Source organism: Argiope bruennichi, chromosome 1 (genome assembly GCF_947563725.1).
Source record: "Argiope bruennichi chromosome 1, qqArgBrue1.1, whole genome shotgun sequence".
Classification (NCBI taxonomy): domain Eukaryota; kingdom Metazoa; phylum Arthropoda; class Arachnida; order Araneae; family Araneidae; genus Argiope; species Argiope bruennichi.
The window spans coordinates 108843707-108868739 of record NC_079151.1 but is presented as its reverse complement, the minus strand read 5'-3'; the positions used below and the strand labels follow the sequence as shown (position 1 = coordinate 108868739).

General features: G+C 30.4%; 1 protein-coding gene across 1 annotated transcript in view; it reads left to right on the top strand.

Moving 5' to 3' along the window:
- The first annotated feature begins 1737 nt into the window (after positions 1-1737).
- Positions 1738-25033, top strand: part of LOC129974360 (sphingomyelinase phosphodiesterase C-like) — a 28419-nt gene continuing 5123 nt past the window's right edge. The window contains exons 1-6 of the mRNA XM_056087549.1: positions 1738-1792; positions 3288-3519; positions 7995-8248; positions 16150-16313; positions 18184-18376; positions 23025-23212. Coding sequence (XP_055943524.1) covers positions 1738-1792; positions 3288-3519; positions 7995-8248; positions 16150-16313; positions 18184-18376; positions 23025-23212 — 1086 coding nt within the window. The remainder of the gene's footprint in view (positions 1793-3287; positions 3520-7994; positions 8249-16149; positions 16314-18183; positions 18377-23024; positions 23213-25033) is intronic.

Here is a 25033-nt window from a genome sequence, read left to right as displayed (position 1 = left end):
GAAGATGCTAAATCGTTCAATTATTTAGCAATTTTTTTTTTTTTTTTTTTTTTTTTTTTGCGCATGGTATCTTTTAGCGAGGTTATTACTTCTAAAGGCAAGAATGCGAGAGCGCGACATGTTGGCGATTTTGAAATTCACGCTAATCAATGGTTGTTTCTGCACTTTCACGAAGATTATAGATGGCAAAAAAATCCCCCCCCCCTCCAAAAAAATTCAAGTTTGTTAAATGGGCATTAATCTTAAATTGGGCCCAACTACTAGTGATTGGAATGATAATTTAACTAGGTATGAAATTCAGTAATAATTTTTGTGTCTCAAACTCTAGCTGTATTAGATTATCTGTAGCTATTTATTAAATATAATTTATAATTAGATTCCATTGTTGTTTGATGAACGATAGATAATAGTTGGATTTTGCGATCTTTGCCTTTTATCGGAGTTGAAAAGAGGGCATTTGTTTCGCCTTACGGAATTGTTATTAAGTTTTTTTTTTTTTTTTTTTTTTTGTATACGTTTTGGTTTTTCAGAGCATAATGAAATTAAAGAAATGGGATTGAAAAGAACTGATTGAATTCCAAGAATCAATATAAAATAATATTAAACAAATAAGTTTATTATTAAGAAAATTTTACAAGGAAAAAAATGATATTCATTTAAAAATGGCATTTTTAAACTTTTGAATTTGTATGATTCTTCTTCTTCTTGTACATATGTATGATTAATCGCAATTTATCACCTGGAAAACAATAACTTTCTTCATCCATCTCAGAGTGGATTTCGGAAAGTTCGTTGGATCGATAATCTTCTGGCCCTTGAAACAAACATCCGCCTCACATTTTTACAAAGAAAGCACTTAGTTGCCATATTTTTTGACATCGGAAAGGCATATGATCGGGCCAGGCGGTACGGAATTTTGAAAGATTTGCGTGATCTTAGACTAAGTGAAAAACTACCTATTTTTATAAAGAATTTTTTGAAACTCGGGAAATTTCCGGTTAAAATGCAGTCCGAATTTTCAGACTTCTTCATCCAAAAGGAAGATGTTCCTCAAGACAGTGTTTTAAGTGTGATACTTTTTATTTAAAAAAAATCTATAACATTTTAAGACAACTATCGCCTACTGTGAAGGATCATTTATACGTTGATGACCTGTATATTTCATGTATGAGGAATAATAAATATGAATTTTATACAACGACAAATGCAGATTGCAGTTAATAGTATCACATAATGGTGCAATAATAATGTTTTTAATATTTCTACATCTAAAATTGCGGGTGTTCATTTTTGTCCTAAAAGAAATTTACACTCTAACCCAGAAATCAAATTAAATGATGAAATACAATATATTTTTATACCAGATCCGGATCTTGGGTATAACCTTCGACAAAAAGCTAATCTTTCTTCCTCATGTAAAATTATTACGGAAAAAAAATATGAAAAATCTTTGAATCTCTTAAAAGTCTTGTTATTTACAGCTTGGGGAGCTGATAGAGACTCTTTGATTAAAATGTATAATGCCACGGTGCTCTCTAGGTTGGATTACGGCAGTGAAATTTATTGATCTGCAAGAAAAAGTGTTTTGAAAAAACTGGGCTCTGTTTATCACACAGCGCTCAGACTTTGTTCCGGAGCTTTTATGTGAAAAGTCTTTATATCGAATGTTATGAACCTTCCCTTGATGTAAGAAGACAATTGTTGCCTTTGAACTATTATTTTCGAATTCAGCCAAACATGACTCATCCATTTTATATTTTTGAACTTCGCACTTATTTAGATACTGCAAGAGGTTAGAAAGTCGTCCGCATCATTGTTTTTTACAAGAGTCCAAAACTTCCTTTCAGAAAACCTGCTTAACCTACATGTAACTCCACAGCTGGTAAATGACATTTCACCTTAGAAAAATCTTAATATGCAATTTTTAAACCCGTTCAACACTTTTAACAAATCTGAGACAACAGAAGTTTTTTATCAGCAAATTTTCCTTGAACACAGACAGCAATGCAAAGAGTTTCTTCCCATTTATACCGGCGCGTTAAAATCTTCTAATCGTCTCTTTCGCTGTTGTTTTACCAAATACAATCATTTCTGTTACACTTCATTCCTTTTGTTCAATTTTTACGGCAGAAATAACTGCTCTTTTATATGCATTAGAAGAAATTTCTAAGATACCGAGAAAAAAGTTTATTATTTATACCAACTCTCTAAGTGTTTTACAATCACTAAAATCATTTTATCTTCATCCTCATAATCATCCTTTGGTTTTCAAAATTCTAAATTTTTTTAAAAAACTAGCTTCTTGTGGTTTTACTATTTTATTCTGTTGGATACTCTCTAATGTAGGAATTCTGGGAAATGAGGAGGCAGACAAGGCTGCTAAATTGGCAAGTATTCCAGCGATCACATCTATTCCCGTTAGCGACTTAAATAAGCACACTAAAATGCTTCTTTATTCCAAATGGAACGCTCAGTGGGACCTTGAAACTAACAATAAACTACAAGCTATTAAACCTCATGTATAACCGTAGTCTTCATTACTGAATAGAAAAGCAGGCACAGTGTTAATCCGTTTACGTACTGGGCATACTAGATTCACCCATCTCCACTTGTTGTTACGTGAACAACCACCTTATGTTCTCAGTGTGACTGTCAAATGTCTGTCCAACATATATTGTCAGAATGGCCAAATTTCATTGCTCAGCGTTTGCATTTTTTTCAAAACACGAACTCTCCATTACCTTTCGTACATGGTAAGACACCACATACTCAAATTTTTGCATTTTTAAAGTCTATCAAATTTTATGCACTTGTTTGTTTTTAGGTATTTTTGTACACTATTCATTTTTGATTATTATACATTGATATGATTTTAACCCTAGTTTAGCGCAGCATAGTCAAAACCATGGCTCTTGGGCCAAAAAAATCCAAAGAAAATCCAAATCTTGTACATATATCCGTTTTAACATTATGTACTTATACATAAACTATTTAAAAAATATTTAGAATAATTGCTAAAAAAGTTATAAACAGGAGCGAAAAAAAATAGGCACTCTGGGAATGCCCCTGAAGCCTCTAAATTAAGGCACTGCGAAAAGAAGGGGGATTATTATTATTATTTTGTCTCATTAGAATAAATTATTATCTATTTCAAGTAGTATGTGAAAAGAATGTGAAATTATGTTGTTTCGAAATATTATGACTTACAAACTAATAAGTACCAATACATATATCTGGTGCTTTCAGTGACTCTTCAGTATTTTCTCTTTCTTTCTTTCTTTATCTAGGTGCTTTCTGGCATATTACTGACATTCACGTTGATCGTAATTACTCCAGATATGGAAATAAAGAAAATTTGTGTCACGAAGAAGAAACCTCAAGTGGCACTGGAAAGAGACACCCTTCTTCGGACAATGGAATGTACGGGAATTTCTTGTGTGACACTCCGTGGCTTCTCTTGAATCTAACAGTAGCATCCATGTATACGATCAAAGTCCCTGATTTCATTATATGGACAGGGTTAGTTTGGATTAGGATTTGTATTAAATTCAATTATTATAAAAGTAGTTATAAATATTGTCAAATTCACCCTTTTTCTAAGAAGATTAATATTTAACAGAATTTTACTATATTTGTTATCATTAGCATAATTATTTTATGTACCTTATTAATAGTTTTATTCCCTTAAAAAATCTACAGGGTGTTCCGAAAGGTCATTAGCAAACCTTAAAGGTACACACACACATAAACATTAATTTTCGCAGCTGAACAGTGTCGGCAATGCAATTTAGGTAGATACACTACAGGGGGCGTTTTCTTCAAAGAATCATGTGATAGAATATATTAGAAAATATGTGCAGCTTATATTTAACAGAACAGAAATTCAAAACAGCACATTAACAGTAGTGTTCAGCATAACAGATATGATAATGACAAAAGGTAGGAGAATATCAACAACAATTTTTAGAGAAAAATAATCATAAGATTCGCTGTGAAATACTTGTCTTACGCTGCTATTCTTACAGCTGAGCTGTTCTGCTGTTCTAAATACAAATTCCATTAAAATCACATCCCCCATTTTATTTCGCGTATCTTTTACGTTTACAGTAGACTCCCGATTATCCGCGCCTGCCGCACTAAGGTTTTTTTTTTTTTTTTTTCTTCCAAGCAAAGAAAAAATGCTTCCAAAGCAAGAAGCAAACACAAATGACTGATTTCTTCAAAAAGGTGTAGTTTTACAGTTATGCTTTTGTAATTACATAATACATTACAGTATTAAAACAGTACATATGTATTAATTTTTCTGTGTATCCTTGACGCCTCTCGTAAGTACAAAGCACTTTTCTGTTTTCATTAACAAAATGCATTTTAGGTTAGTTTTGAGTGATATACTAAAATATTAAGCTTTAGTTAAACATTTCCTGCTGTTTATTTTACGTTTTATTGTACATAAAACGATTTTTCAAAGTTGGAATGACTGTTTTCTCTTTTGCTATACCCATTTTTAGCTTTTTTCGGATTATCCGCGATTTTTGTTATCCGCGGCGGCCGCGCCACCCGATTCCGCGGATAATCGGGAGTGTACTGTACTTTATAGTGTTCTTTGTGTTTCCGACTCCATGATTGATTACAAAATTAGTTGAAAGGAAATTAAAGCCAATAACACTGTCCTCCCCCCCCCCCATTTTTTTCTTATCATTTCACCCTAAATTTGAAATAGTGAAATGAAGACGAGGTAAAAGAATCCCATGGTGAAATTTTGCTGGAAATTAAGGCATCTGATTGATACATTTCTACATGATCACACCTCCTATAGCCGTTCCTAAACAGAGAAGCATTCTTATGACAAAAGAGTTTAAAATTGTATGACTAAGGCATCAAATTTTCTTCTACTTCTTTAGTATGCTTTTAAATACCATGATCTAACATCAGAATTTTGTTAGATGGAAAAAGAATCAAGTAAAGACTCTATTTAATATACACTGAAAGACGGGAATTATGGATATTTAAAATAGGCAGTTTGAAACGGAAGATTATACTAAAATAAACTTGTTCAATATAGCCATTAAGATAACTTTAACAAAGGAATCCAGATTTCATATTGCTGGAGCACTGTTTCTTAAACTATTTCGTGTAAATAATATGTAAACTTAATTAATGTCCTGAAAACTCTCATAAACCATTTTTTAAGAAATTCTTTAACAGAAGAAATAATTTAAAAGATCGTCTGATTTTTTTTTATAAAAACGTTGAATAATTATTTGTTATTTAATTTCTTTTCTTTTTTTTTTTTTTTTTTGTCTTACTGCCTTTTTTTTTAGTTTCCATGATGCTTACTTTTTTTTCTAATTTATTTCCCTACTTTGAGATCATGGCAAAAAATTTCACATAGATTGTTGGAGATTTTTCCAGCTAGATAAGAGATTGTGCCTGCAAAAAGTTTTAGAAGCATCAATATATAATTATTCTAGTCTTTTAGGAAGCTATTTTAGTGAGTTCTAGAATTATGCTAAAAATTTTACGTTACGAGTGCTACACATCGAGTTTCTTAAGTCATGCGGCAAATTGTAAAGGTAGATTAGACATATAAAATATACAATGCAGATTTAGGGGAATAAAAATTTACAATGCCAATAAAGCACACCTGCATGAATAATAATTCACAAATTTTGTATAGCCTTTGATGACAAGTTCTTTGAATACTTATTTCAAGTATTCCATATACTGCTTGCTGTTGATACTCGTCTTTCTAGCCTTTATATACATATTCACATTTCCATCTTCATTATTATAATAGATTATTGTTAGCAATTAATTAGCAATTATAATGTATTATAATTAATTAATAACTATTTTGGTAAATGCTAACTATTAACTAAATATGGATGCCGCAAGCAATTATGGACGTGTTATGAGTCTTCATAAATAAATAAATAAAAGCATATACTAAAAAAAAAATTCAAAGCTACTAAAATAAAAAAAAGATATATCATTAACATGTTGATTAAATTTAAAATTAATTAAAATATGGCCTCATTGTGTTAAAATATGGCCATAATCGCCGCTGCTATATATATATATATATATAGCAGTTCTGTGTGCCTAACTAAATTGTAAATCAATATACCTTTGTACTAGATACTGAGGTCAATCACATAGCTTAAGTGCACAGATCGTTCAGGAGTCCTAATGACAAGAAATACGTACACTGTTCAATAAAGGATGATCATAAATGAATAAAAAATAATTAGCAGTATTATGCTCAAAATTTTGGTCTTTCTTAAAATACACCCCAATATATGGATGAATTTATCCTTCCTCTTTTTTTTTTCAATCTTCAAATACATAATGGAAATTATAATTTGACAGCCCTTTAAAATCTCCATCGCAGATTTTGCCATTGCTTTTGATGATGGGAAACATTTACTTCAGAAATGTTTCTTCACATCTGTGATAAGATAAAATTGCATGCTATCTATAATCAGATCTATAAGGAATATGGCAAATTCATGTGACGTATAATTTTGATAGATAATGACGAATTAGTCTCGGAATCTACAACGCACAAACACGTGTCATGTGTAGTTTTGCTGTGAGCAACGGTACCCATTGATACTTTGTCTTTCTAATAGGTTTCTTAATGTGATTCGACGATATTCTCTCACAATTACAGTAGGGGTGTGCATATTTATCTCCATAAAAGCAGTCACAGCACCTCTTTCTATTAATACAAAATGCCGAACAACATTGTTATATCTTTTCGACATTGGCCGGTATTCATAACATCGAACAACGTCGTTCAATATCTTGTGCTAATAGAGCTGGACGCACCTTCATGTGAAATCTATAGTCTTTCCTTTATAAATATTATATTTAGCTATGATAACGGGAAGAACAGATTCCCCATGTGTTTCTTATAGCAACTTACAGAGTCCAGCTGACAATTTTTTTAACACGAAAACAAAATTTTAATGTGTTTATACCGTGTCACATCCATTGGTGGACATTTCAGCCCTAGGTGATGCATTTAATTATGCCTCTTTTTTACAACTGAACAATTTAGTTTCACATTTCAACTCACCTTTCATATGCTAATAATTTATTTTAATAACTTTTAAAATATATCCCTGTTTTTCATTGTTTTTTAATATTTATATGATGAGAAAAACTAAATGAAAAATTAACCATAATTGTAAGATAATGATTTTCTACCTAGAAATATAAGTATTCAATTATTATAAAAGCTCATATTGAAATAATAAATTTTAAACAAATATAACATAAAAAATTATTATTTCTCAGTACGAATTAAATGGAATATAATGCACACAATTAATGAATAATTAATATTTTATATATTATAAAGAAGTAATTACTTAAACATTTAATGATTTTTAATAGTTTAATCTTATATGCACTGTAGCACTAATATTTTATAATTCAAATAAATTTTATTTCTTAAAAATTCATTTCTTTATCAACTATACTATTCTCAGTTTTTTAATAGACCTCTTAGCTGCCACCTTTCCAACCAGTGGCCGTAGACTTCCTAGTCAGAAATCCCCCACAAACCACATCCACAACAGTAAAACATTTTATTCTACACTAATCCCCCTAAGTTATATTAACTGAATTTTTCTTTACTTTTTCATTGACTTTAATAAATTATAATCATTCTTTATCGAACAGCCTTTATGCATAAGCTTTCTTCTTCTTTCTTAATATTTCTACTTATTTAAGAAACCCTAATAGCACACAAATATTGTACAATATTATATGACATTGATCACTAATTCACAATATTGTTTATTATTGGGAAACATTGTTCAATATCATATAATATCGCACAATATTGTACAACAGGCTGTGCTACCTGGTAACAGTTTTTGTGCAGTCTATCACAGAAAGATCAGATCAGTTGTTCCGAAAATTATTTTGTTGCATATTAGTTTCTTTTACTAGTATTTTAAGCTGAATGAATTTTCTCGTTTTAGAGATAATATTCCTCATATAAAGAAGGGCCTTTTAGATTGGAACGAAATTTATGAGACTCAGAAGAATATAACCTTGTTATTGAAATCTGTGTTTTATAAAACACCCATTTTGCCGAGTATCGGTAACCACGATACTTTTCCTCCCTATATCTTGCCAACTGATAACTCGTCTTTCGCCATATACAAAGGATACTTGGAAAAGGGTGGTTGGATGGAATTACTTAGTGATACAGATACGTCTACTTTCGAGAAAGGTAAAATGTCAATCCTTATTTTTAAAAAAACACTATATTTTAATAAAAATATACTTATAAAGGGTGTCACAAAATTAACGCAAGATTTGATAACGCAAGATGAATTTGCCGCTATTCGTGCAGCAAAGTGCTGGTAACCCTATTAAAAAACTGACAGACGATATTTTAGGGTTAATAAAAGTGGAGCGTTACTCGATAGAACAACGTATTTTCATTGTTGAACAATATATAAAAATAATGAAAGTATGGCTGCTACAGTTTGAAAATTTGAAAATTGACCCCTTAGTTCGTGTGATTTAACACCATTGGATTTCTTTTTATGGTGTTATTTGAAGTCAAAGGTCTATGCCAATAAGCCCACAAGCATGCGTGCATTGAAGAAGGAAGTTCAACATTGCATTAACGAAATTCAGCTCATTTATGCGAAATGATCATGGAGAATTTCGACAAAAAAGTGCGTATGTGCCAGCAAAGCTGTGGAGGACATTTGCCCTATGTGTTATTCCCTATTCTTTGTACATTACGATTCAATAAAAATATAACAAATTAAAGAAAAATGCGTTTTTTATTTAATTTAAATCTTGCGTTAACACGTTCTTCTATCGTATAACGCTCCATTTTTGCTAACCCTGAACTATCAGCTGTCAAATAGTTTTTTTTAATAAAGTTGCCAACATTTTACTGCACGATGGTAAATTCAAATCTTGTGTTAATTTTTGGATACCCTTTAGATACGTCCACAACCAGACTAAACATTATGAGAGCTCTTAGGTTTCAGTTTTCTGTAAGTTTCAGAATTTCATTTTCTCTTTCCCAATTTCCGAAACTAATTTTTTTGTTGATTTTAATACCTATATAAATTTTCAAATAAGTGTAACGACATACTGAAATTATGAAGTAATAATAATAATAATAATAATTGCTTGTAGGCTAACATTGGAAGAATTCAGTTTTGTATTGCGCGTATAAAAATTTTTTAATTTAAATTTTAAAATAACTTTATGTAATATTGTAAAAAATACCAAATTCTTTACTGATATATAAATACAGTAATAAAAAGTATGATATGACTGTTGAACAAATTGAAAAAAGAAAAAAAAGGAAAAAAAGGACTGATATGCAAGTGCATTTAATCCTTTACAGCTGCATCACATAGGTTAAGTTGAGTTTGAAAAAAAAAGCTTAAAAATAATGTCTTGAAATTTAAATGATACTTCATTTGAATAAAACAAGTCCTCCTTAAATGAAATAAATATATGATATTAAATAATTATAATTAAAAATTGTAGATTAGAGCCTTTCAAAATTTGAGGATTCCCAAGTAGTTACCTATTTTGCCCATTTGCTTATCCGGTTCTGGATGGAGTTGACACATCGTATAAAAATGTTACATATTCATCTAACTGACATATCAATTAATAAAAAAATAGTAATAATATTCGAAGTAAGTGTAATTATTTATAAATTACTAGTAGAAAATTTTTTTAAAATTAAATAATGAATATTGTTCATTAAAAATTTTTTGTGAATGCTAAAGCCTATCCTTCTTAATTACTGAAATCTCTAAATCTCTCTTTCCAAAAATGATGTAAGATAATTAATAACAATTTTTGATTTTAATTTCCGAAAGACATTTTTTAAAGGATGCATTCAAAACGGCAAATGTGTGTTTTTTAAAAATAGAATAACCATATTATTATAAAAAAAATTCCCTATTAAAAGATAAAGTTAAGTTAATAGATTTTCGACCTCCTATCGTCCTTAGAGGTTTTGCAAATAGTGTCGAGATATGACATTTTCCCCTCTCCTCATGTATTTCACTTTAAATAATGTCACGAAAGCCCTAATACTTTTTCTCTATGATGAATGATTAGGGATTTAACCCCCCCCCCCAAACACAAGCACATTTCCTGGCCAATACGCTACTGATTAAAATCTAATACTTGGCAAACATTTTTAGAAATTAAATTTTCAATCGCAGAAACTCAGTTTATGAAATTAAGCCTTTCAACTATAATGGAATTGAAACTTCCCAATGCTTATCAATTTCCTTTTTGTCGTAAAGACCATGATACCAGTTATTCGACTAATGATTCCAAGAATGTGAGTAATTAAATCATCTCCACAGTATAAAAAAACTTATCAATATTTTCTTTCCTGTTCTGGGTTTTACTTCCGTTTTTCTTTCCTTTCCTTTTAAGAACTTTAATACACAACTTTAAGTTCATTTGATATTAGGTTTCTCTTTTCATTTTTATACGCAGAGAAACTTTCGGCAAGAAAAAATTGGTTTTCTGAAATTTATTCAGAATATAAATTATCACCTATTTTTCGGTAATTAAGACATTTTTTCATCCATTTCATAAAACTTAAAACCTTAATTTTTGATTTTAGAATTTCTTGCGAAAAAGATTAAATTTCATAAATTACAATCTCCTGCAATTTTTTAACTGTTTCCAAGACATAATTTGAAGTATTGAGAATTAGATTTCACCATCTCACTATATACACTAAATTGAACCAGGCATCGCATTTTATAGGTATTAAAGTACTCTATTTTACAAATGCTGCTTTTTATATAGGCGAGGGAAAAAATTTTGGGATCCATTCCGGTATTTTACATTTTAAATCTCCCACACCCATTTAGTTTACCCAAAGGATGTAAAGCTAGCATGAATTGGTGGGTAAAACAAAAACAAGTAATATATAGAAATAAGGAGCAGTGAATAATAAAGAAAAACAAAACATAATCTAAAACAAGCAAAATATAGCATATGTATCCAGGGTGTCCCAAAAAGAGTGGAGTAAGTGTTTATTTACTTAACTGTTATAATTAGATATATACTACTTTCATTTGCAAAATTTCTCCAAATTAGATATAAAAATACCTTAATTTCCATAAAGAAGAATTATAAAAAATTAGAAAAAAATTTCACGCGGTCCCATAGTGGGAAAAGTCAATTAATAAAATATTTTTTTGTATTCATCTATTCCCCTTCAAGTTTCTGGCTTTTATCTGTAATATTTGTTGTTCTGATCGGTGTTTGAATATACTTTCGTTGCAATTTTTAAAGATAATATATGTATTACAGACGATTATTAGTTCGATTATATTTACTAGTTATAACGATTACGAAGGGCAGAAGCATAAAATAAGAACACATTTATTAACTTACATTAATTTTTTTAAAAAAGATGATCAGATAATACATTATTGAATTGAAACTTGAAAACTTGTTCAAAAGTAATACTTTCGACACCTATGCGAAATTACATTCTTTTAATAATACTTGCGGATGTGCGATCGAGTTTATAACTTGCGACTTAAAGACGTGCTTTTTGAATTCTTCGGCTAAGATCTACAGGGCGTGTGCTAACAAAGTTAATTCATCCCTTAGTTCGGACATAATGCCAATCAAAATTATCTGAATATATCATTCAGCATACGGCTCTACAAAATCCAAACCAACCAAACAGTTTTTAAAAATAATACTTTTATAGAGAATTTCAACTTATGATGTAATGAATGTTTTCTGTAAAATTCTAGGACCAAACTGTAAAATTCTAGATATCGATCGTATAGTTGTATAATGTATGGATGCCAATTATTACGTTTAAATATTTCTCTTCATTGTCGATTCTGGAATGTTGAGTATTGGACTGATTGTTCGTACATAAGTACGAAAGTAATGGAAAAAAATAAGGCAAAATGTTAATTTCTACATCACAGGTATAGAGGAGCCTCATTCTCCCCTTTCCTCTTCTGGAAATTAAGGATATTGTAGTTTATAATTAATAGCTAAACCTTTTGTAAACACACTTCCTTGAAGGATGATGAGAATTCGGGAAACGATGTTTGTATTCTTCAGTAATAGGCTTATTATAATATTATTATTGCATACATCATGAATTATCAGCATATACAAGTGCAATTGTTCCTTGTTATTAAAATATGCCATTATTTTAGAAAGTGCTCAAATGCAAGCAATGACTTTTATTTTCTTCCCCGGATATCAAATTTCTCTCAGACATCTTAACTAATGTGTCTCTCAAGTTTCTCTTTTCTTCCTTATTAATTTGCAACTGACGATCCATGAAAGTAAAGGTATTATGAGGATTAGAAAGCTTCTTAAAAGTTATAATGATTGGAGCAAACTACTAAGCAGATATTTACATAAACATATCTCTGAAAATTTTGTAGATAGAAATGTGAAAATTTGTATGAGCATAGATGAATATAAGAACTATGAGAGGCTGTTTAAAAGTATAATTTTTATAAATTTTTTTGCTATCAAGCGTTACAGAAACCAAATGTTTTCGTACATTTACCCATTTTATTAAAGAAAACTATGTATGTACATTACTGGTCAAAAGTATTGCAAGTTTGAGAAAGTTCAATTTTTACATTAATAAGCACCCTAAAAGTAACATTTTTTTTTCATTTAAAGTGATATTTTATAGTATAAATGTGGTGGAGAAGTTTCAAACTATTGTGCCATCCATTGTGAAGAAATCGTCTGCTACGAATGTGTCATTCCGGTAATCTATATACTTATAATAAAGCTCAAAGTGTGTGTGTGTGTTGGCGCTCTACAGGCCAGGTCATTTGACATACAGTTAACAAATTTGGTACATGTATACCTTAGAGGTCGGGAATGTGCACCTGGGGTCCCTTTTTTTTGAAATTTTAATTATTAATTAAAAACTAACTTTCCCGCCAAAAAAATCTTCCATTTTCCCCACCGCCAACTTTTCCACCAAAATAATCTTCCATTTTCCCCACCGCCAAATGAGTAAGGCTTCAGTTTTTTTTTCTCTCAACAGTAATGAGGCTAGGGTTAACATTTTTCGGCGGATTATTTCAAACGATTCTGTTTATTTTCTTAAAGTTTTATGCATTTAAAATTAAACATTGTTAATTAACACAGAATAAAGGAAATCAAAAATGTATAATGTGCATAGCGTTACCCCAACTGGCGTAGAAAAATTCACGCATTTGCGTTACCTAATTGGCGAAGAAAATTCACGCATGCGCATTGTTCTGATTGTTGTCATGACAACCACTATCAACGGATGATTTAAATTATTTTTAGGTTAGCTGCATGCTTTTGTAAGTAAATTGTATTTATGTTGGTTATATATTTTTTGTATATGCTTATAGTTTTAAGTACATCGTTTTTTAAGTAGTTTTTTTTTAACCTGTTTTCAATGATTTAAATTATTTTTAGGTTAGTTGCATGCTTTTGTAAATAAATTGTATTTATGTTAGTTATATATTTTTTTGTATATGCTTATAGTTTTAAGTACATCGTTTTTTAAGTAGTTTTTTAAACCTATTTTAGACCGATTATTTTAAACGATTCATTTTATTTTCTTAGTGTTTGATGCATTTAAAATTAAACATTATAAATGAATCGATCTGTTCATGATGAATCTGAGAAAATTTTGTTGACAAATTCTTGAGATATTACATAAATTAAGAAAGATATTCTTTAGTGCCCATAAAGTTTAAACGCTCAGTGACTCTATTATCAGTAATCATATTATTAAAAAAAATGCTTTGTTTCAGTAAAAAATATTATTATATTAATTGCAGATTAATCATTTACACTTTAATTTAAAGCATAAATTCTACGAGGGGTAACAGAAAATTAGAGAGATACATATCACGTTATGTCTGAAGGCCTTTATAATATTATGAGTGAATTATATGACTATCAAAATTTGAAGTTTTAAAATATTTTGCTGAAGAATCTATTAAAGTTGGAATTGCATAAAATATTTAATTATTAAAATTTTAACGAACATTAAGATTGGCGAACCGGCTGGTCGCCAAAGGCGGCTAGTTTATTATAAAATCCCTCCGACTGTGAAAGATTTCATTTCGTTTGTTGCACTGTCGAAGTGCGTTCGCTGTGCATTGCTTTTCAATTTAAACTGATCATTTATTTTTAAGATGTGTGGATTAACTCATGAGAAGCGACAGATTGTTATTTTAATGCATTAAGAAAGCATTTGAAATGTTAGAATTGCTCATCGGTGCAACTGCAATGAGTCGACTGTTTCACACCTCATTAAGAGATTCAAAACCGAAGGAACTGTAGATAAAAAGTCTGGAAGTGGTCGTCTGAGGTTATCTTCTAAACGTGCTGATGCTACATTGACATGATTACGGCGTAAAAATAGACTTGCAAGTTCTGCTACATTTGCAAGAGAATAAAATGAATCCACGTCTGTCATTGCCTTTCTCAGAACAGTTCGCAGGAAGCTCTGTGAAGCTGGGTACAAGGCTCAACTACCAAGAAAAAAAATAGTATTGAAAAAGGCACTGTGGGAAAAACAATTGGAGTGGGGCAAGGTGCACAAAAATTGGAGTACTTCGGAATGGAGACAAGTTGTATTCAGCGACAAAAGTCGCTGTTTTTAAATATCTAACAAGCCTGGCCACGTCTGGCGTAAAGCAAAAGAGATCACGAGGCCAGAATGCCTAATTCGTACATAAAAACACCCAGAAAGCGCAATGGTGGGGGATGCATGTCATATCAGTCAATTGGACGACTTCATTTTGTACAGGGAACTATGAATGGTAACAAGTATGTTAGTGCGCTGAAGGATCAATTGCTTCGTAGTGCACGTAACATGTTCCCAAGGCAGAAATGGATATTTCAGCAAGATCTAGCACCCAGCCATACATAGAAAAAGGTATGACAAACTTTACAATTAAATTTAGATTTCATTTCAGTTCAGTTCTGACCTCTATATCGAAACATTCGCTATTTTAGGTGAAGGCTGCGTTTGCAAAACATGGTATTAATGTTCTCGTATAGCCAAGAAACTCGCCAGATTTACACCTCATTGAGAATTTATGGAGTATAATGGGAAAGAAAATAACTGAGAATCATCCCAGAACAAAATGAGAACTGCAGAAAACAATAATTAGAATTTGGCACCATGAAATACTGAAAGAAGTGTTGCAAAACTTTTTGGATTTCATACCTAACAGAGTGGCTATGATCGAAGCCAGAGAAGGCCCAGCCAAATATTAAATGCTTTTCAGTTAATTTTAACCTTTTTATTATCTTTTCTGATCAACAGAGCTGGAAATTTTTTCTTTACTTCATTTTATTTCGGGGAACCAAAAGGGATTCCGATACTGATAATCTGTACTTTTTTTTTGCATTTTATTCTTTTTGAAATTAAATATTTTTTTTGTTCAATAACTTAAGTATATCTTGCCTTTAGACTAATTTAATTATTGACATAAAAAAAGATCACTTTAAATTAAATAAAACATTACTTTTGGGTGGCTTATTCTTCAAAAAACGTGAAATTTCTTAAACTTGCAATACTTTTGACCAGTTGTGTATCTTCAAGTATATGTCTAGATGTAATATTTAGGGAAATAAAAAGGTGCTTTCTTTTTTTTGGGGGGGGAGACATCATGTATATATAATTTAATATAGAAATAAGACGTGGGAAATAAATAATAAAAAATAGGAAAATAGAAAAAGAGAGATAATATAATATTAAAAAAACAAAGTTTGTAGAAAAAAGTTAGAGAAAGGGAGGAGGTATCGATACATATTATCCTTTTCATATATATACAAATTATTATTTTGTGCAAAATAAAACTTAGGAAAAGATAAAAGAATTGACAGGGATAAGTGTCAAATGAAAATTGAAAGTTAGGTACCTGGATTATTAGGGTAGTCTTTTGCCTGTAGATGACTTATTTTGAATATTCAAAGTGATTTAGAAATAACGCATGTTTCTGTTTCAGTACGGTTCAGTTTAGCAAAAACTGTAAATTGATCCAATCCGGTTCTCATCGTTGGTACCAGGTATAAAATTATTTTATTTAAATCAACATAACATGGATTTGCATTTATCCTTCTTTTTAGGAGGATATTACAGCATGTTAGTGAAAGAAAGCCTAAGAATAATCAGCTTGAATACTATTTTATGGAATTATCAAAATAAACTAACGGAAAACATAGAAGATCCGGCAGATCAGTTTCAGTGGCTGGAAGAAACACTGCAAAATTCTTCTGTTAATTCAGAAAAGGTAAAAAATTTCTCTAATAATAAGGAAGAATGTTGTGTATCTGCGTAGCTCGGCTCTTTACAGGATAGACCTTTTGATTCAAAGTTTTAAAATTTGGAACATATATATATATTTTTAAACAGAACCGATTATTATCAAGCCATATTGTAAAATAATGACAAAAAATAAAACAGCACAATAAGCAAACAAGCGACGATTGTCAAAAAATGAAGAAATAAAACAGGCGTCTTCTTAATGCAGCAATGACGTGTATTAAGAACTGGTTTTCTGTACACGATGCATTTACTGTATCACTGTTGCTCTATCAGCTGCTTCGCTTATGACGCTTCCATACAAAACTCAGATATCATCCACCTTGTTATAAGCTCTTTTTCGCTATAAGACTTCAATTTAATTTACGAACACATTAACGTCAAAATGGTTTATTGTCATTTGTGATTCGGTTCACTTTCCTTTATATAATTATTTATTATTTTTAATAATATTTTTTTTCTTACATTTTTCTTCAAAAAGACTTTTTTGTTGTTGTTGTTGTTTTTTACTCATAAAATTTCTTTTGCTGAGAACGCATGCTGTTAGTCTTTGGAAAAATTTATTGCGTTGAGGATTAAATGGATATTACTGGTTCAGTTTCTATCAGAATAGTTCGTAATGTATAAAACTTTGGGCACCTTTGATCTAAGTCGTTGTATTTTTGAGTTATCACATCCAACAAACGTGCCAATATGCTAACAAACAAATGGTCTGGTCCTTCACAGATTTAGTCCAAAGTTTAATATGCCTCTAAAATTTTGTTGATTTCATCCATACAATACTTTACGTTTTTGAGTTATCATGCTCATATATATGCACACGGGCAGGTAGATAGACAGATTTCTCTTAGAAGGATTTCGTTCAGATTTTGAAATAAATCTACAAATTTAGTTTTAAGGCAACATGCTAAATTTCATCACCCTAGCTCAATGTGTTTTTAAGTTATCGCATTTATAGATAGACAGTATTATTCGAAGTACCAGTAATAAGATCATCGGAATTTTCTCCATACTCTCCAATGAAGATGTAATCCTCCCTCCTCGCACAACATTTTAGATTCCGAGCAAAATCGCGAAATCCACGAGTGCTCAGATTTTCATTTTCAAAGTCCGCATATAAGCCTTCTGTGCTTCACAGTATAATGAAGAAAACCGAATATGCATTTTGAACACCTTTTTTTCTTTTTTGTTATCAAATGAAATTAAATTTTAACTCACTACTAAAATTTTAGTTACAAGATAACAAATCAAGTTTTATTTATTCAACTCGTCACGTTTTAGAATTATCAAGATAACATGCATGATAAGGAACAATCCAACAGATAATCAAACTATAATTGAGTTTGATTCAAAATTTGACATTGATTTACACTTTCGATGCAGAATCTGTAAACCAAATTTTATCCATCTAGCTCTTTATTTTTTGTTGTTATTGTGTTCACCTGTACTCCGGTAACTAGACAGACCGATATCTTATGAATAAATTTCATTTTAAATCTGATAGAAATTTGCAAATTTGGCATGAAGACCATAAATCTCACGAGTTTAATTCAATGCATTTTAAAATTATTTTCTTCACATGCAGACTGTTATGATTTCAAAAATATGATTTTCGAAATCAAGAAGTCAAAACGTGCAGATTCTCCAAATCTCGACGTTAAGTTTTTTTTTTTTTTTTTTTTTTTTTTAAAAGAAACTATTGTCATATTTTTATCCCTCGCATATTTTGATTACGGGGAAATAAAAACATATTTATTTGTTTTTTGAAGTAAACATATTCGTTTTTGTTTGAATGTATGCTTAGGAAACACTATACAGAAAATATATTTATTTTTCAGGTTTACATTATTGGTCATATACCACCGGGATACTCTAATAGAGCTCCTCCAGGACAAAAAGGCTTTCTGTTGTATCATCCTCAACATTTAGAATTCTATCTTAAAATAATTTTTAATTACTCTAGCATTATTGCGGGACAATTCTATGCACATCTCCACGCTGATATGTTCCAGCTTTTTCGGAATGGATCAGGTAAAGATTGACTGTGTCTCTGTTTATCGTGTGTTCTGCAGTAAGTGGAAAATGACTTAGAATTACTATTCCTATAATTTGAATAACTTTTAATGCTATAAAAATATGGTAATGGATATGGTCTGGTATGGATTATGCTTAAGACAAAAAGCTTGTAAAAGCGATCACACCGTTATTAAATTTTATGGATAGCTATATTTAAGATATCCGACTAGGTTAAAAACATGAATTTGGATGAAAATTTGCATTTTTATTTATTTATTTTTTGTAGTTTCAAAAAATAAGTACATTTCTGTTTCCAGTGATATCTTTATTTTATCTCTACGTCTGTTAGAAGCCAAGTTTTTGAAAAAAATTGATATGTAAGTGACGCTTATTTACAAGCATTTAAAAATTTTAGATGCATTTTCTGAAGAACGAGTTTTTTCATAATTCTACTGTACCAGTATTGCCATACCTTAAAAAATAATCAAGATATCTTAATGAAATTTATAATTAATGCTCGTTATATTATGCAGAATATAATGAACTAGATTTGATGTTGAATGCTTTAGAAGTGGATTTATGATTGTTTAATGCAAATATTGTTACGGATTTACTCTTCCGTCGAGGTTCTTTTTGATTTGTTGGACGATGCAGAAATAAACAGTCCTTTGGTGACAAAAGACGACGACTTTTATTAGACGCGAACACAAGGATGATGAATATACAGACGAAAAACATATAAAGCCGAGACGAACACAGGACAGACACAGGAGCACACTACACCAAACAGTAGCTTACAAGTCGTAAACAGTAGTAATGACAGCCACAGTACACAAAGCGGCCAGACAGAATTTAGCAGGTAAGGGAATCCTCGTAGCTTCACTTTATGGTCTCTTGAAACGCCTGCAATTTTCCACTGTTTACTCGATTTAGCTGTATCCAGCTGCCGGCACACTTCTACACGACTGGCTACTCCCCACAGGGTTCGGTGATGCTTCCACAATAGATACCTGGACTCGGTACATAGCTCAATTCAGCAACAACTTAGGCTCCACAACATGTTGGGACTTCGCAGGACTAATCCAACTTTTCCGCCGTTGCTTCGTTATATCTCGACGACTCGTTTCATGTCTCCGACTGACTGCGATTCATTGCAGCTTAAGACTGCCGGCCTTTTATAGTTCCCGGGAGGCGGGCCGAGAAAGTTCTGGGCCAATCAGGTGTATATCAGTTCCTATTGGCTGGATCACTAAAATCCTCAGTAGTTTCCAGTAATCACTAAGTTTCCAGAAATATCTATTTTGTCGCCAAATGGTCCACAAGATTGTCGCCAAACTCTGAGATCACTGACGCGGCACCCGATCAATATTGTTGAAAAAAAAAATTCCAAAATTTCATATAGTGCATAAAAAAATTTATTTTTAAATATAATTCTTAGCTAATAGTTAGTTATACTCTTAGATATGTTATACATGTAATGTTACAAAGAAAAATGAAAAACTGTTACAATTTTTTTCTGAAGAACAATACTAGTTTTTGTAAATAAATGGTAAAATTTACATCAAAATATGCCTTTTCTTCAAAAGCTACATATGTATTTAAATAATTTCCCTTTTATTCATCATTTTATTCTTATATTAATAAAAAAGCAACGTATAAGTATTAAAATATTTGTGGGTTTTTTTGTTTTTTTTCGAAAACTTTTCCCGAACTTAGTCGAATACCTTTTAACAGCTCGTGATTAAAATTATGCCGATTTTTTAAAATATAAATGAACAACCTTAAAAGAACGACGGTGACAGTATAAAACATTTCTGATATTTCATAATAATAGTGAAGTGAAATTCAATAAATCGGCACTTCAATGTATTATTCTAAAAGGCTTCAGAAAGTGAAAATACATGCATACTTTTTATTATGTATAAACGAAATAATTTTCATGAAAATACATCAAAGTTTCACTTTTAAAAAACTGGTAAAACTTAAAATCATATATTGTCAATGAAAAAATAGAATCGTCATTATTAATAAGCTAATTTTTAGGAAATCTCATATTATTCTCTTTGAATCCTTGTCTGTATTAACAAAATGGCACTGGAATGGCAGAATGGCATTTCATTTTGTTATTTTTTTTTCCTTCAGTTTTTACTTATGTTGTGAATTTTTAATGGAATATTCTTCTAAAATGATTTAATAAACCTCAGCACTTCCATATTATTGAAATCATCCTGTATATTCCATGCCTTTTTTAATTAATTCGTTTTGAAATATTAGAATTACTGACATAATATTAAAAGATTTAGCCGGACAAAATATTATCTGTAGATTCATATTCTTTTAAAACTAATTCGTATTCCTCTAGCCCTATTTCATATACAATAAATTGTGGTTTTTACCTTTTACAAGGGACTAATGTAAACTTATAATCAAAATTTTAGGGTCAACTTTGGTTGCAACAAATTTAATGCTGCCAATACAAATTCATTAAAAAAAGTAATCAAAATTTTTTAAAGATAATATTAATATATTATTTCATAATATACAAGCATTAATTAAATTCTTAAATTTAATTTTTTTTTAAAAAAAGTGTAAATTTTAATGGAAAAATTTGAATACTAATTACATAATTCTTATTTATACGATTCAAGTACATGCAAGTAGATGTTTAATTAAGAAAAATATTTAATAGTCACTTGCCATGCTTTAGTGTCCTTGAGTATTAAGTGCAACATTATGTAAGAATTATGTAAGTTCAATAAATCTTTTCCTTTCCTATTTTGTCAAACGTAAGTTTTAAATTTTTCATTTGACTCATTGCATCTTAAAATTAAAATGAAATAACTACTTCACATTATTTGTCATTATCAAATATTATTATCTCTCATTATTTTGGCACTGCACACGCATTTAGTTTAATCAGTTAGTTGAAAGAATTATAGATTCTCAGTTTCTGTTAAGCTGTTGAACAAATATTTAAATCATATTTTGTAATTATTTTATTTAAAGTTAATTTTTGGCAACATTTTGTATATTTTGTAACTTTTTTGCATTAAATATAGGCTTTGCTATTAAAGTGCTTTTTTTTAATGAACTGTCAGCGCTTTCCCTTCTTCAAGTTTGTGGTGTGATGTTTGTTGAATTATTAAATATATTAAAAAATAAGTATGAGATCTTTATATATTTTAACTAAATAAAATTTTAAGGATGACTTCTGATTGAATCTTTTTGCCATAAAAATTCCTTTTAAAAATGAAGTTTGACTTTCAAGGCACATGGAATTCCACATTTCGTAATAAAGAAATTTCGAGATTTTTTAGTTGGAACTTGTTTTAGACAGTCGATAAATTGGTAAAAGTGAATTTTAGTGTGTCCCTTGATGCGCCAACAATGCCAAGTCGCCAATAAAGATGGCGACAAAATAAACAAATAGGCATTTGTAGAAGGCACCAGGAAGAATTTTTAACTTTAAAAAAAACATTCTATGGCTTCGCTAGCAGAGGGAGCGGGAACCTAGTAGCTTCGCTAGCACATTGAACATAAGGACTGTGTGGATAACAGGAAGAGTACATAACCAAAAGAAAAGAAAGAGCGGAGAAAGAAGCAATCGGAACATTCTCCATAGAAAATTTCAAACAAGCATCCTTTCCTAACTTCATCAACTCGTAAATATATATATATACATATTTCACTCACCCTTCATCCATCCTGAAGGTTCGAAATACTTCTTCTTGCGTACAGCCGACCACCCCGCCATCACTGAACGTAGCAGTATCGACAGGATTTGTTGTGGCCGACTGCTATCTTGAGCATTGTCCATCCTTGAGGTTCGAAATACTGTCATCCATACCATTTACCCGACATCCATTCTTACACCATTGCCCACATAACAAATTATGAAGGCAGCGAACCGTTAGAGCACCAAAAGAATTACGAGAACTGCGAAGAATTCCATTGCAGCTGTCTTTTAAAGTGAGAATGCAGACGATTTCGTACATTAAGAATTCGGACGATTTTTTAAAGCGCATACTGACAATTAAAAATTGTAAAAGAATAAATATTTTCTGTCCGTATTCACATTAATAAAAAAGAAAAGAATGAAGAAAATATCTTTTAATTATAATAAAGAACAAAATTAAAATTTTTAATCAATTTTTTTTAATATTTTTAATTTAACATTTTTTATAATATAGTTGTAGTTTATGTACAACTCAACCATTGCAAAAAGTAGTAAACAAAACAGCATTAGGGTTCTAGAAGAGCGTTTCGATGGGTTGCCATAGGGGCGACAAACTCAGGGGCACACTATTCTTCACTTCATCCGATAAATTATCTATCAAAATATTTATTTGACTGTGAAAAAAAGGAAGCAGTTTTTTGCATGGGTTTCTGTTAATTATAACAGCAAATTATCTATGATTTTGGAAACAACACATTATTCAATTTCACTTTAAAAAATTACATAACTGATTCAGATTCGTTTTTTATTTAAATATTAATCATTCAAGTATCATCCTTATAATTTCAAATTCATGTTAATATTCAAAAATATTCGCAAAGTCTACAAAAGGAATAAGTGGAAGGTGCACTATCAATAAGTGAAATCTAATTTTGTCAATGCAATTGTAAATTTTGTAAAAACTTTTTTTATGTTTTTTATTTTTAGAAGGAGAATTTATAAGCTCATCCTTACTGGCACCATCTGTTACTCCTTGGTATGAAGGCAGTGGGCAAAGTGTCAGTCTTCCTATCAACCCCTCTATACGGCTGGTGCATTATTCTTTTCCAGATTTTAAACTCTTGGATTATAATCAATACTTTTTAAATCTGATCAAAGCAAATAGTGAAAAAAGTGTAAGTTGCCTTTGAATTGATTCCATCAAAGCTTTAAACTTGATTTATTTTTGTGTTATCTAATTAAATGGCAACTTCTGTTTTCAGAATACGCTGTCGTTTTCAATCAATTATGCATTCGTAGAATAATTAGGATGTTAACCGATTACCTATAATTTTTTATCTATTTTTTTAAATGTGTAACGTTAAGGACGTTAAACAAGAACGTTATTTTGATACATGCATGATGCACCAGCAAATCATTCAAGTAACTTTAATGGTCTAAGAACGTATTGAATGAAATAATCTCTACTAATAATAAATACAAATGTATGTGCGTTGGCATTCTATAGGATAGATTGTTAGACCTATTCATCCTATAGGCCTATTTATCCTTTCTAATTTATGACAGTTTATTTTAAGGGGTGGAAATAAGTACCTTAGTGCGATTATTTTAAGAATATCAATTAGTAAGTTAAAAATTAAGTGAATTTTCGGAGATTCTCATGATTCTCGAAAATATTATCGAACAAAACTGATTTTTTTTTTCATAATTTTAAAACCTTAAAATTAAATGTTGATGAATTAATTGTTATGCAAATTCTTCTCCAATTTTGGAACTTTTTTAAAGCTTCTATAATTTTCAACTATTGATTACATTGTTGGACTGAAATTTGAATTAAAAGCCAAGGAAGAAGAATTCTATTTAATATCTGCACAGTTAATATCTCTACTATTAATAAAGATAAATATGGTGCTCTATAGGCCAGAACGTTTGTGTGAAGAGTTACCAAACCGGATACATATTTTCTCTGCAATATGAGAATATGCAACACTGAGAAAATTTTAAAAAATTTGTTTTAATTAAAAATTAAACGCAATTTTAACGTTTTATTGGAATAATTTCCAAAAATATTACAGCATAAAAATGATTTTTGCATCAAATTAAAATTCGCGAAACTCTATCTCATTGATATCAATAATGAACAGAATACGTGTAAGGCTGCTAAACTTAGTCACATATTTTTTTTCTATTGCAATATAATTTTTTTTTATTTTTAATCAATTTTTTTTAAAAAAATGTTTTATAACAAAATATATTACTGCAGAATTTTCATTGTTGCTTCTAATATTTCATTCTGGGTTTGCCCTCCCCCCCCCTTATTGTTGAGGATTAAGATATAAAGATTCGGTTTATATTTCCATGTCGAGTAAACCTACTAAATACGGCTAAAATAACGTTTGTTTTTAGAAAAGGGTTTGAAATTTTGTTATATTTACAATTAAGGTATAGTTTCGAAATCAAACAATGGGGAATTTTTTTTTAAAAAAAATAGCATCAGCATTTAAATACTATTATTCTTTCCTGAGATAAGTTTATGTATAATCATAATGGTTAACTCATATCAGCCACTAAGACACAGGGATTAATCTGACTGATCGGACCGCCGCGAGTGCAGCACTGGCGGGAAATAAAATGGAGTCCTAAGGGACATCACCGACCATGGTACAATCCTCTCCTTGGAAAGCACGTTCTATCATCGGTAGGAGGTATTGACCACCATCATTCCTATACCCAGTTGTGTGGTGAGAACCAATCACCATACCGGAAACTTCCCATCCTTATATCTGAGGTGTCCCCGGTTGGAGTAAGTGGATGTATAAAGATATTGACAGAAAATTATGGAAATCCATAAGATAATGAAGACAACTGTGTAAGACATCTAAAATAATATAAGTTCTATGCCTATCAAAATTTGAAGTTTAAATATATTTTGCTGAGAAAATATTAAAACAAAGTTAAACATAATACTGAAATGATATTTTTGGTAACCATGAATC